The sequence below is a fragment of the Artemia sp. Qi Xiang Cuo genome, chromosome 4, assembly GCF_049724085.1.
Source record: "Artemia sp. Qi Xiang Cuo chromosome 4, ASM4972408v1, whole genome shotgun sequence".
Lineage (NCBI taxonomy): Eukaryota > Metazoa > Arthropoda > Branchiopoda > Anostraca > Artemiidae > Artemia > Artemia sp. Qi Xiang Cuo.
In genome coordinates this window covers 59,878,710-59,892,997 of record NC_142797.1, presented here as the reverse complement: position 1 = coordinate 59,892,997, position 14,288 = coordinate 59,878,710, and the positions used below count along the sequence as shown (strand labels likewise).

The following is a 14,288-nucleotide window of genomic DNA, read 5'->3' as shown; positions in this document are numbered from 1 at the left end:
CAGTTCTGTCGTGCTAAAAATCCGTTTAGCTGGGGCACTTGTGGCCGGTACAGCCTGAACTCGATGAGCCTAAACTGCCACTCGCGGGATCTGATACTAGCATTGGACCTTGGGGTCCCAAAGAATGCCGCAAATGGGCTTCTTCTTTGTATCTGCTGAAATAAGTTGTTTTTATAATGGAGAACAACCCTGCACCTTTACCACAGGGCTCCTGCGCCCTATACTACAGGAGGAACTAAACTGCACCTTTACCCTCTTTTCTTTACAACACGGAATAACCCTCCCAAATTCTTTTCTGAAAGAAGTGGTCAAGTTATAACGTTTCAAGTCAAAGTTTAAGGCTACTTCAACTTCAGTGTGCTCTGCTAACTGTGCAAAAAAAATGTAATTCATTTCTATAGATATATTTTTGTACTAGCTCTAGATAATTTACCAAGCGGGAAACTGCCACAAATCAGCATCGATAAATAAATGAAACCCAAAACGAACAGAAATTACAATAAATAACTGAGTCAAACTCAAAACGAACAGAAATTAACATAAGTTGGGCGCAAAACCCCTATGCCTTCCCAAGGCCAGAACAAAATTTGCACTTTACTAAAAAAAATATAAATGTTTTTACTATTTTAACTTTAATAAATCAAATAATATTAAGATTTTGATTACTAAATATCAGTATATGTATATTAAACTGACAATGCATATTCATTTGTACTTTTTTTTTTTTAGTAAAGTGCAAATTATGTTCTGGCCTTGGGAAGGCATAGGGGTTTTGAGCCCAACTTCTATTAATTTCTCCTCGTTTTGAGTTTTACTCGGTTATTTATTTTGGGTTTCATTTATTTATTGATGCTGATTTGTGGAAGTTTCACGCTTGGTAGATTATTTGGTTTTAATTTTGCTCATTTTTTGTTTAATGGAGTTCTTTACTTTTCTTTGAAAAACTTATTTTGTGGAAACAGTTTTTTTAATTAATTTCTGTTCGTTTTATATTGACATTGTATTTTCAGGGAAAAGAAAATAATACTTTAAATCTTTTCGTTTTTTAAGAATTTTGGCCTGCTATTTGTATGCTAGAAAAAAATTTTCAGCAAAATTTAACAACATAGACCCTTTTAAAATCTGGACACAAATAGTAGTGTTTAATTTAGTTTCATACCTCCTCTAGTTGACCAGAAATGAAAAACTTGATAACATTCGCAAAAAAATTTGTTTACTTTGTTTGATAGCTTGGATACACTTACGCTATTTTGATTTGGTCAAATTTTAAGAGCAGAAGAAGCCCCGAAAGTTTGAACATAATACCCTCAGTTGTTCTTGGGATACTGCTGAGATGCCTTATTGGGAATTAGCATTAACACAGTGCATTTTGATTTAATCTTAAGGCAACATTCACTTTTTAAACATAAAGGCAAATGGGAGGGTGGCCGTGGGAGGGGGATTAGTTTCCCTCCAATCACTTTCGACTATTAAAAAGGACATCAGCCCTTTCTATTTTCAATCGAATGAGCCCTTTTCAAAGTTCTTACGACAACTCCTTCGATACGAAGTGCCCTGGTCTAAACAACAACAACAACAACAATAAAATGATACATTATACCCACATCAATTTCTACTATAAAAATGTCACGCCTTCCAGTTACTTGTGATTATTAAAAAGGGCACTAGGCCTTTCGATTTCAAATCGAATGATCCCTTTTTGAGTTTCTACGACAACACTTTCTATAAACACCATATATACCCCCCAAGGCATAAATTACAACCCTTACCCTAAGGGCTGTGAGGGTGGTTGTCATCCTCTAAGACCTAAATTTCAGAACTTTGAACTACTTTAAACAAAATGGCTATCTCAAAATTTTGATTGTATGTGTTTCGGGTATTGGTGGACGCCAAAGGGGGGTTATCTGCCTTCAAGTTATTTCCGAATTTTTAAAAGAGCAACAGCCACTCCAATTTCTAATTGAATAAGCCCTTTTCGAAGTTTCTACGACAACTTCTTCGATATGAAGTGCCCTGGTCTAAAGGAAAAAATAATAAATAATACTTTGTGCCAACATCGTTCTTATATACCCCCAGGGATTAACTACAAACCCTTGCCCTAAGGGTTGTGAGGGAGTAACCTCCTCAAAAAACATATTTTCTCTCTGGAAATCAGTTACTCTGAACAAAATGGCTATCTTAAAATTTTGATTGGATGTGTTTGAGGAAGTGGCGGGAGTGGAAGGGGTGATAGTTGCCTTCCAATCACTTTCGGCGATTGAAAAGGGCACTAGCTACTTCAATTTCCAATCTATCGAGCCCTTTTAGAAGTTTATATGAAAACTCCTTCTATACGGATTGACCTGGTATGTAAAAAAAAAAAAAAAAAAAAAATAAATAATACATTGTGCCAACATTGTTCTTTACTTAGGCAGATTGCGCTGCCTATGATAACATCCTGAATTGCCTATTGCTCTTTTACCTACCTCTTTTCATCCGAAAATTCAGAAAGAAAAATGAACAGAATATTAAAGTGGAAGGTAGAATTTTTGTTTCAAGAAAAATTTCTTCTTCTCCTTCCTACAAACCGATATGCATGGCGAGCCCAAGATGAAAGTATTTATCTTTAAGAAAAAGATTAGCCGGGATGACGGTTGAAGCCCGGAGGTCGATATCGTTAACAAAAAAAGAGAGAAAAAAAAAAAACGGTGGCGTATTAGTGACGCCGTCGCCGATAGAATCAGTGGCGGCGTCAACGCGCTGTTGCAAGCTCGGTGGCGCGCCGCCGTTTTGTTTTCGGCGGCGCACCGCCGGCATTTCGGCGTGGCTTCGGGGTGTACTTGGAATAGTACCTTTAAATTTGACTCTTTTACATCTTTCAGGGTCTTCGCCCTCTCCACTATGCTGTTTGGCAGCAGTATTCAGAAGCAGTCCACCTCCTTTTAGTTCGAGGATGTGATGTCAATGCTCGTGATGATTGTGGATATGCTCCCTTGCATCTTGCTGCTGAGCACGGGTATCAAGACATAGTGAACATACTACTTGAGCATCAAAGCACTGTAAGTATGTTTCTTAATTTCACAATGTGTGCCCAATTTTTTTACACGTGAACCTATAGTACGTCTACGGCTCAAATGACTGGTAGAATATTTATGCAAACACAATTATGGATATTACACTAAAAAATTAGTTTTAACGTAGACTGGCTAAAATATCTTTGGTAACAGTCTAGATTTTGTCCTCTTTGGACCTAAACACTGTAATAGCAAAACTCATACTGCAATATATTAAGAAAATTCGAATTTATCAAATTTTCAGGGATGCTTATAGTTTAATTGAGCCCCCTTTCTTTCCTAAATCGTGAATAAGATCATAGCTTAGCCACAAAGCCTACTGAAATTTGCTGTTTCTTTTTTTTCAAATTAACCTTATTAACCAAGTTTTGATGAGAAATTCGTACAAAAAAGAATGGAAAACAAAATTAGTGTAATTCTTTGATGGAGGGGGGTGGCCTTGACTCAACTAAACTGGAAGCGTCCCTGAAAAACTAGTGAATCTAATTGTTCTGCATACAATGAAATAAAAATTTATTATACCACTTAGATATTGAGAGAAAATACACTAGACTGTTACCAATCTTATCCTCTGCATCCTTGATAAGAAATCTCCTTCCTCTATATTTTTGATGTTCTTGGTATAGAAGATTTTTTTTTTACATGAGACAGATTTTTAAAACATAGTTACACATACAAAAATATTGCTACTCAGCATGGTTATCAAGGGAAGGTGAACCTACAACATGAGCATCAAAGCACTGTAGTGATGATTTCCAACTTGAAGTAATATCAATTTCCCTAGCTTTAATTTTAATTTCCGATTCTATTACCTGCGCTCTTCTCGGGTATAAGAATGCTTTCAAAAGTTCATGGACCTTTTAAAAGTTGATGAATATAATTCCTTGTTAAGAGGACGGTTTTTTGTTAATAGTTAATTAGTCAATGGGTTGTTCGGACGATAAGCAAAAAAAAAGGTGTACTCTTTTGTGAAGAAAAAAATATTTTACCCACTCCCCCCAAACAAAAAAATTATGTTTCCCCTTGTCCCCTTCCGAAAAACTTTTCCAAAAGTCCCCCAGTCGTTGAGACAAAGAAGGGGATGCTTACCAAACAACGAATAAGCCTCGTCAGGTTTTAATGAAACCAACTTTCTGTTTGCAAGTTCTACAATGATATATACTCACTGGCCTTCAGGCTCTAGACATACGAAATGTACGGTCTCTTGTCATTATCCGAAAACCAACTGACTATTATCGTAAAAAAAAAACCTCCGGAGAAACCACTAGCTGTTATATAGCATCAAAAAATTTTTTTCCACTGTAGTGGTCAGCAGTGATAGGTTGGGTGTTACGGACACTTACCAATTATATAAAGCTAGACATCGTGATTATTGGTGTTCCGTTTACAAATTCTTTCAAACTTTTTTTTAGGTAAACTTCCTTGAAACACATGAAGGACGTGAATTTTACCCACACGTAGAGGAGCCTTTGCGACTTGCAATTAAAGGTGAACATTGGGATGTTGCAAGAATTCTTTTGGAGCACGGAGCCAATCCCAATACGAGGTGAGAATAAAATCATTGTTTGCTTTGTCTTTATACCACAGATTTGTATATTGTAGTAGAAAATTAAAGTACCAAACATCTCCAAGATTTAAAACAGAAGAAGAAGTCACCCCAAAAAAATAAGTTTTTGGGATATTACTCTGAGAAGAATCTGTACGAATGTAGATAACGTAATCATTAGAAAGCGTCTGCATGTTTGGGTTTACCACAGTGGTAGTTCTGGCCTCTCTTGCACCCGGGGCAAAATCTTGATTGGTGCAGCTTCCCCCCTTTCTCCCAAAATTTTCCAGGCCAAATTTTAACACAATTTTTATTTATTAAAAAAATGTATCAACATTCGTGCCATCTTGAGATAATTCTTCTGTATTATGGAAATTTTTTGGTAAAATTTGCTCATTCCTACTGCCAATTGCGCACCTCTAAAAATAAAATTTCAAAATCACAAAACGATTAAAACCGTTGGATTATTTATTTGAAGTTTTGCGCCCCTAAAATTTCTGCGGCCTTTGCAAGTGCCCCCTCCCTCTTCCCTAAGACCACCTCTGGTTCATATCCTTAACAAAAAAATTGCTTGAATTACCTTTTTTGTTTTCTAAACAAAATGATTCTGAACTTAATCAGTAATGTCAATAGGTAAGATATCATCTAGTTCTTTCTTGGTAAGCGATCTCTCATATATGAAGTTTCGCAACTACTAATGAATGTCTATGGAAATGAAAGCTAATAGATATTTTTTCTTATTTGTTTATTAAAGTAACAAATAGCTACTTAAATTCAAAGGGGGATCTAGATCAAAATCTTGAGGGAGGATCAATATGACAAGGACGCTTTGTTTGGAAATTTACCTAAAATCTAATTTATTAAAATACTTTAGACTATTAGTTCTCAATCCAAACGTTTTGCTGCAGTTCGGAATTTAAACCCTAATTTATTCACTAGATACTTCCTCGGTTGTGACATCAACCTGATTCATCCTCAGAATACTGACTTTTTGGAGCTACTAATCGCTTACGGAGCAAACCCTGATTCACGTGACAGAGGTGGCTTAACTCCTTTGATGAAGGCCTGTAGAAACCCAAAGGTAAGAGGTACTCATAGAAATTAAAAAAGAGGGGATGTTGCTAAGGAATTCATGCTACCTAGACTAGAAAAAGCAACAAAAAGTCTATCAAAAAGGGAGAAGATTATCTAAAATTGCACTAAAATAGGTTTTTCTTTACTCCCCCTCTCCTTATCCCGTTTTAAAATCGAAAAAAAGCCCAGATAAAGAAAACGGGGGAAATTTCATACAACACAAGCCAAAAACGGGATTAAGATCCTCCCGAGCAATTAACAGCAGAAAAGGCGTCGAATCAACGTTTCGGTGCCTGATAACAATACCAAAAACCAGCGCAGCGAATAGTCGAGACATCTATTAAATAGCTAATTTGGTCGGTATTAGGCAGTCGCAAAACATTGGATGCAAATAGAAAAACATTCAATTTAGTTTTTATAAGTTTGTAATAAAACTTTAGGACAGTTAGATTAAAAAATATATAAAATCTTTTTAACCAGTGTTTTAATATTTTACAAAAAAAGCGGGACAATAAAAACAGTTATTTTACAGGCATAATTTTTAGAACAAGAAGTTGTGAATAAAATTAATTTTTCAGTAAAATATTTCTGTGTAAATTTAAGCGATTAGGCTATAATGAGCATCGGTCGGTTAATAGTTGCTGAAGTCCAAGTGCCTTTTGTTAGGTGAACCGTTTAATGCATTTATCATTGACTAATAAAAAAAAATATTTCATAAATTAGATAAGAGACTATTTATAATTCACCTAATCTTATTTTTTCTAACAGAATCTATCTAACAGAATCTCCGAAATACCATTTTTCATTAAAAAAATGTGGCTTTATCAATATCGTTCCTGAATATCATAAATAAAAATATTTAAATAATATTAATAAATATAACAAATATCAATAAATATGATAAACTTTTCAGATCACCATCAAAAGTTTTTGGAAACTAAAAGTTTTGTCTTTTTCAATAAGAAACACAAAATATTTGTAAGGCATTATAAGTTGTGTCCAGTTTTTAGCTTATTTTGAGAGTTTGGCTTTTTGCGGGCATTTTTTGTTTGTATTTCGTTCTATTTTAATTTATTTTTATTGGAGTCAAATCTGGTGTATATTCGGATTCAGTTTGAAGAACTGGATTAGGGTTAAAATCAGTTAGAGGAATCACAAACATACACATAAAACCAAAGAAAATGTTGCACAAGAAGGGGGGGAAAGCGGATGCATTAAAAAGGAAAACGCAAAAAAGCTCAAGAAAAACATACAGTTAGGAGAAAAAAAAAATAGGAATAAAATGTCATTAATCATGAAAGTCTTTTTAAGTCCTGCTAAAAGAATCAAATTAATCTTTATACTAGGCTTCGGCGCATCTGGAAGCCGATTCCAAATGAAAAGTTACATTTTGTGAATATGTACTTTTTATACAACACCAAGAAAGGAAAAACATGAAAAAAAAGTTTGCATTATTCACAATTTTTATTTATAATTTAACTCTTTATTTATAAGTTTATATTCATATACAAGTTTGTATCATTAGAGGGTTTCTGGTTTTAACCCCCCCCCTCCAAAAAAAAATTCAACTCGTAAAAAAGTAACAAAAAGGCGTATGAACAAATTTTTAATGCGTTTGGTATAAAAAAAAAAAATAAAAATCCTGGATAAGGCCTTGCATATATATATATATATATATATATATATATATATATGTTTCTAGTTTTATCTTAATTTTATTTATGCATAGTTTTATATTAATATTTTTCATTTCATCTATAGCAAAAAAGTTTTAAGACTGTCCCTGTCTCAAAAATAGTATCCAACTCACAGTTCTCATAGTTAAACCGACCTTTTTTTTTTTTTATAGATATATCTGTTTCTTTCAAAGTTACTATAAGACAGCTGGACAGATAAATAATAGTCATAAGAGCGTCATAACTAGCTTTGTGTCCAATTATCTCAGCTGGCAGCTCTATATATCCCTATAAACTAAATCAAAATTTTAAGGGCTGGACAGACATAGCGTCTTTTATCAGGGTTTTACAAGCGTACGCTGGCGAACAATAAGCTGACTTTTCCCCAGCGTTTCGTCGATAAGTACTTAATTTTTTTTGCACAAGGTCGATTACAGAATAAACCTTGGTTGCCTAAGATATTAAGTAGCATGTTAAGTGAGATCGTGCGAGTAACTTCACGAGCCCTGTATTGAAATTATCCAAATTTTGTTGAAATAGTCCCTCAATTTTGAATAAGTCAGCGTAAAAATGCTCAAAATTAGTGGTACGCTAGAAAAAAAAACTTGGCGCGAAATTCGCACGAGTTTCGGCTTGGAAGACCGCTGCATTTCTCCAGCCCAAAGGCCGTTTCTGCGGTCTTGAAGATTTACGATTTGCGTGAGAAATTCTAATTTGATTTTTACAGGGCTTAAATACTGTACTTACTCTTATCCATGCTGGAGCAAATGTAAACGCTCGAGCTGATGAGCGCAATGATTACAGATCAGTGCTTCACTATGCCATACTTGGGGGCAACGCTGATACTGTTCAGCTACTTCTGTCACAAGGTGCGATGGTAAACCCTACTTGGGATTCTTTTGCCGGGACTAAGCCTACAGCCCTTGATCTTGCTATCTTAAAGGGAGATGTGGAGCTTGTCAGGCTTCTGTTAAAAGCAGGTACAGATTTTGTTTTACAATTTCTAAACTAGTTTTCACACATTGGTTTTTAAGGGTTTCCATCTGAATTTATAAAAAAAATTCACCAGAAATCAGCTTTTGCAAATTTCAGATGTAAAATATAGGATAAAAAAAACTGCCTAACTATTAGTAATTTGAAACTGAAGAAGTATATAAACAAATTTAACATTATAGAAGAAAAGAATATTAAAGGAAATAATATATTCAACTTCAGGTCAGATGTCAGATGCTTCTTCTCAGACTTAAGAGAAAATAGTAAGTGACACTACGAAGCACAGTTTTTTGCTCACTAAAGTCTATTTTTACATATATTGCATTTTTTCATTATAAAATAAAAAAATTGTTTGTGCAATGATATTGTTTGTGTTCTTCACGTGAGATTGACGTATGGATTTGTCTTTAAAATATCTTTCACCCATTACAGTTTATTTGCTTTAACAAAACTGTAATTATGTATACACTTTCTTCTTCAAGAACGCATAGTCTTCGTACAAAGACTTTTTTTTAATTCTTGATGCTTGGTGTGAAAGAAAAATCAGGTAACCCCAGTGGGCAATCAAAAAATTCGTACTGCGTTTTTGAATTCAGAGTAAAGCGTTCCAATAGGATTAAATGTTTTCTTCTCTGAGAAATTTTACTGCATTCGTGTAGTCCTTTGTAAATTTCAGTGTATTCGCGTTTTGGATGTAAAAAAGTCATCTCCTTAGGAAGGTTTTTTCATGAGATTGAACATGCTAAATCCAAATGTTTAATTTACTTTTTATCAGTAGTATTTCCGGGGCTATTTAAAAAAATACATTTCTTCTTTTCTTCAATTCTTCTTTTTCAATTTTTTATTTCAAACTTCTTTGCTCCTTAAAATCCAATCTTAAAATACAATAAATCGTTAATCACTTATGTTAGGTTGTCTACTCTGCAAAACATTGTTTAAAAAAAACCGATGATTTAGTTTACTCGCAGGTTTCTACAAGATAACTTTATCTCTTCTATTAATTATACTAGCTACTATTTAATTACTAAATTATTATAATTACTAGTAATTACTCGACAATCTGGTTTTTGAACAATCAAAATTTAAATTTAAAGTGCCAATGTACCTTCGTAATATTTAACGGTTTGTTTATTATAAGCTTTGTGATTCAATTAATTATTTACTGATATCAACCAATTGATTATCTTAATTCTTTAAAAGCTTGTTGGAGCATTTAAACTATTAACAAATTTGAATTTTAAGGTGCCAATGTAAATGGTTCATCACCTATATTAGGTAGTCCACTTCACATTGCCTGCACAGAACATGTTCCCCAAAGGTCCTCCATTATTGAGTTGCTGCTTAAAAAGGGAGCAGATCCAAACATTTGTGTCATGAACGAAGAGAGTACCACAACGCTCAAAAGTGTAATGGCTGAATACCTGTCATCCAATGTTACTCCAAGCTCAGAAATTGTGGAACTTCTTTTGCGGCATGGCGCAAAGGTAAGCTAATGATCAATCATTTATTTATTAATGCTGATTTGTGGTAGTTTTACGATTGGTAGAATATTTGATCTTATTTTTTCTCAATTTTTGTTTAATGGAGTTCTTCACTTTTTTTTGGAAAGCAAATTCTGTCGAAACAGATTCTTAAATTAATCAAAAAAAAGCACGGTGAAATTACCAATAGTTTTGAATTGATCCTTTAAGCATCTCTCTATAATTTGCCTGCGTACTACTTCTATTGGTGACCATTCAGGGAGGGAAGGAGTCCTTGCTCCCTTAGTTTCTTGACCAAGCATAGGTTTTGAAGAATTTCTTTTTTGGAGTCTTTTCATTGGAAAAGGCCCCCTTTTCGATATTTTTATTCAGAAAAAGGGGAAAAAACGGAAGTGCACTTTTTTGGTGTAATTTGGCACTTTATGATGGCGTTATTAAGTCGATTTTATAAAAGTATAGACTATATATAAAAATTAGCTTGTAAATGAGCCCTTATACAGCTCTCTATCATGTTACATTAGCCTTATGGTTCTCCTAGTCAAGAGACGATTTATGAATAATATTGAGGGGGTCTGGGAGGGGGTATCAAAGAGAATGAACCGTAAACCTTATAAATAGGGTTTTAAATTATAGAGGTTATCGTTATCGGTTATCGTAGTACACTTATGGCTCTTCCCAGCCTTTCCATTCCGCGAATGGTATCCTAAGTGCAATTTTCGGGTGCCTCATAGCACTTTATGATGGCGTTATCATGTTGAAGCTATAAAAATATATTAGACATATAAAAATTACTTTTCAACGAGTCCTTAAACAGCTCTCTATGATGTTCTAGTGCCACGCTAGCGACAAAGAAAAAAAAACTGAAAAAATAGGACACATAGGTGTAACCCATCAAAAAGTGACTTTCCTTGTTGTTCAAGATCTAAGTTTCCTGCACAAGGTTTTCTACAATGCTGTACTTTTCGTTCAGCTCTAACGCTACTTTCAATGGCTTTCTGGATCTTTATAAACATTCCTGTAATTTTGTTTCCAAATTAACACTTTATTATAAAGATTAATCGAAATAGCAGTTACCATTTCTAAATCAGATACAAATGGCACATTTCTAGACTTTGTGACATTTTTAAACATCTTAAACTACAAATTGACACATTTTTAAACTTTTAGGTACTATGTACCATTGTTACCTCTATACTCAGTCGCTCTATAACCACTAGGAAAAATCTTAAGGAATTCCTTATGAATGCACAGCATTAAAAGCCAATCATGAGCAAACGTTGAAGAAAATTTACGCTGCCCCCTTTGTCCTTGGATCTGCTCAAAACTAATCAAATAATACTAATGAAGGTGTTATTACCAATTAAAACTTTAACTTTCTATAATTATTACCACTACTAACAACTCACCGCAGCACCAAGCCGCCTGAGGCCAACATAGCTACGCACGCTCCTCCTCCATCCCAATCTATTCAAAGCCTTCCTCTCTTAACAACTTCCCAGTAAGTTCCCATTCCCCCTAAATCTTCCCTACGACATCCCCCCATCCCAACCAAGGACGACTTGCTTTTCGTTCACCCCAACATGGTTGACCGAAAAGGACCATCTTCGGCAGTCTGTTATTCTTCATCCACAGAACATGCCCTAGCTATCTCAACCTTTCTCTCATCGTTTCCTTAGAAATTATGATTGAGATACACTTTTCTTACAGCCTACTGGTTGAGATATAGTCAGTCAGTCGGGGACCCAAAACAATCCGTAGACAATTTCTCTGGAAAACATTCAGAAATCTTCCTCCGTTTCTTGGAGTGCCCATGCTACAGAACCATACTTGACCACTATCACTTGGTTCGCAGACTCATTTTCCTATTCTTCCAAACTCTTTTCAACTGCGAAAGAAAAACCCTGGGCCTCGGCTACTCTATTTTAACATCTTCACTGCACCCACCGTCTTTACTAATAATACTACCTTGGTGAGTGAAACTGTCCACTTGATTTATTTATTTGTTACCCAATGTCACCTTTTCATCTTCACTTACTCCTAGCCTTAAAGACTTAGTCTTTTTGGCATTAATTTTCAAATCTATTCTTGTAGCCTGAACTCGAAAAACCTCTAGAAGTTCATTCATTTTGCTAACACTTTCATCTTGGATGCTTAGATAATCAGCATAGTCTAAGTCCAAGGAAGTTTTACTTCCTCATTAGGTTCCGCGTTCTCCCACTGCCTTTGCTGTACTCCTTAAGATAAAGTCCATCAAAATGATCCACATAAATCCTGATTTACGACTTCTGATTATTAACTTCTGATTTAATACGAAACCAGCTACTTACCTCAGCTACCACCTAAACTGAAACAGTGTTATTCTCGTACATAGCGCTAATCACTTGAATGTACTTGTCTGGTATACAATACAATTATAAGACCTTCGCTAAAGTTCTTTAATCAGCTGAATTGAACGCTTAAACTTGCATGTTTAAATTTATCGCAACGATATCCATTCCTAGAATAAGTGTCCCACAGACCTGGGAATTTACCCCTTCCCTCGCATAACTTTCTACTGAGATAATTAGTGGAGATTGTTTTGAGCTGCAAAAATGAAGCATAAAAGGACTTGCCCGAAGTACCTCCTTGAAAAATGCAAAAATTATGGCCCTACAATTTTTTTTTTCATGGTGTAAAAAAAATCCTCCCTGTCATAAATGTCTCTTAAGTAATACCATTATCAGGTATTATTACCATTCTGGAGACATTATCATGTACAAACTAAAAAAAAAAAAAAAACGGTGAGTAGTTGGGTTTGTGGGGTGGGTGGTAGCTTCCCTCAGATTTAAGAGTCCTGGATCAGTTTGTGGGAACGAACTGTTGGAAAAAGAAATCAAAATTAGAAAAACGTGACCTTGATCGCAGTATAAAAAAGAATCTATGTTTCTCATAAACCTCACTTGATCTAGATATTATTGTTCTTTTTTTTATTATGTTTAATTATTTATTTGTGTATTTATCCATTTTCAGGTTATCTTTAAGAGTCAATTTCGTCATCCTCTTGGGATCCTCAATTCAATTTCCAATGCATTTAACAACTACGAAGTCCTCCTTCAACTTCTTGATGCAAGCGAAAAATTTGATGTCACTCAAATGAAGAGAATGAGGATTCCGGATGATGTTCGTGATTTTGTGATAAGCACTGCGACAAACCCCTTGTCGCTAAAACACGGGGCGAGACTGGTTATCAGAAATATACTGGGATTAGGAATTCTATCTGCTCTTCCCCAACTCGAGCTACCCAAAGTTCTTCATCGTTATCTATGCTTTGAGAGACGCTGACAATGCGCTATATTTTTTTTTGTCATATTCATCACTCATGTTCAGTCATGCAGTGAATTATCATTATTTTATTTTATTTTGGAATATTATGTAGACTAGGTTCCACGGACATGGTTTTTCTCTTATTTGAACCATTTATTTTGAGTCGAATACATAAACATCCTTTTTTCCATATTACACCCCAAACAGATAATATGAAAGTATTAAATAAAATCATAATAGAATCAAGAAATTTTACAACTCTTCTGAGGCGTATTTAATCTAAATAACATTTTAAATTTTATAGCAATTTAAACGATTTTTACTCAATACCTGGCAAGTTATAATAATCTGAAGGGAATGTACACCACCATCATACAATAACTGTGGAAAGGGGCATATATTAGGACCCAGGAAGCTCACCACCTTCTGGAAGGTAATTATTTTGACTTTAAATAACCTTTGTTTAACTTAAAGTCTACTAAAACTAAAAATATATATACCATTGTAAAGTGCACAGAGTCGATATTTTTAAAATTTACAGCATCTATATAAAACATCCAGCCAACTAATTTTTAATTGTCCCATAGTAGATATCAAAGTCAACCAGCTACGAGCATTTCAAAAACTTAAGATTTTCTCTAAGAAAGTTTAAAGAAAATCACATTGTAGGGACGAGTAACGCGATGATAAGATTGACGTTGAAAAGATGGCATGCCAGCAAAGAGTACTTTATCTCTACCAGCAACAATCCCCGTGACCAACGATTGCGTGCAATACTTACTAATGTTGTGAATATCTATGTAGTTGTTCACAAACTGATAAACATGTCATTTCGTATGAAAAATACTTGAATACACATACATACATACTTTATCTTATTAAGGTAGTGCTGGACTCAAATCGTTGATCGATATAATCACTAAAGGAATGCCTGGACACAAAGGGGATGATAGGGATACCCACCACTCATTCGTCCAAAGAACCCCTATAAATATTAAAAATGTTTCTTTTTAACACCCCCTACCATTTTTAAGAATTCTCTGCTCATCCCCCCAGACCCCAGGAGTCTTAAATATGTGAATCTATGATTATGGGTTAAACCCTAGTAAGGCAGCCTAAATATATAAGCATAGTTATAGTCAGTGTTGCTAATCGTACAAGA

General features: G+C 34.6%; 1 protein-coding gene across 2 annotated transcripts in view; it reads left to right on the top strand.

Moving 5' to 3' along the window:
• The window catches only part of LOC148953288 (uncharacterized), a 32,141-nt gene extending 18,461 nt beyond the window's left edge, over positions 1 to 13,680 (top strand). For both annotated transcript variants that reach the window (XM_089088463.1, XM_089088462.1), the window contains exons 3-8: positions 2,862 to 3,038; positions 4,466 to 4,599; positions 5,539 to 5,680; positions 8,077 to 8,329; positions 9,585 to 9,826; positions 12,833 to 13,680. In XM_089088463.1, the coding sequence (XP_088944589.1) occupies positions 2,862 to 3,038; positions 4,466 to 4,599; positions 5,539 to 5,680; positions 8,077 to 8,329; positions 9,585 to 9,826; positions 12,833 to 13,144 (1,260 nt within the window). In that variant the 3' untranslated portion in view covers positions 13,145 to 13,680. The remainder of the gene's footprint in view (positions 1 to 2,861; positions 3,039 to 4,465; positions 4,600 to 5,538; positions 5,681 to 8,076; positions 8,330 to 9,584; positions 9,827 to 12,832) is intronic.
• Positions 13,681 to 14,288: the final 608 nt, after the last annotated feature.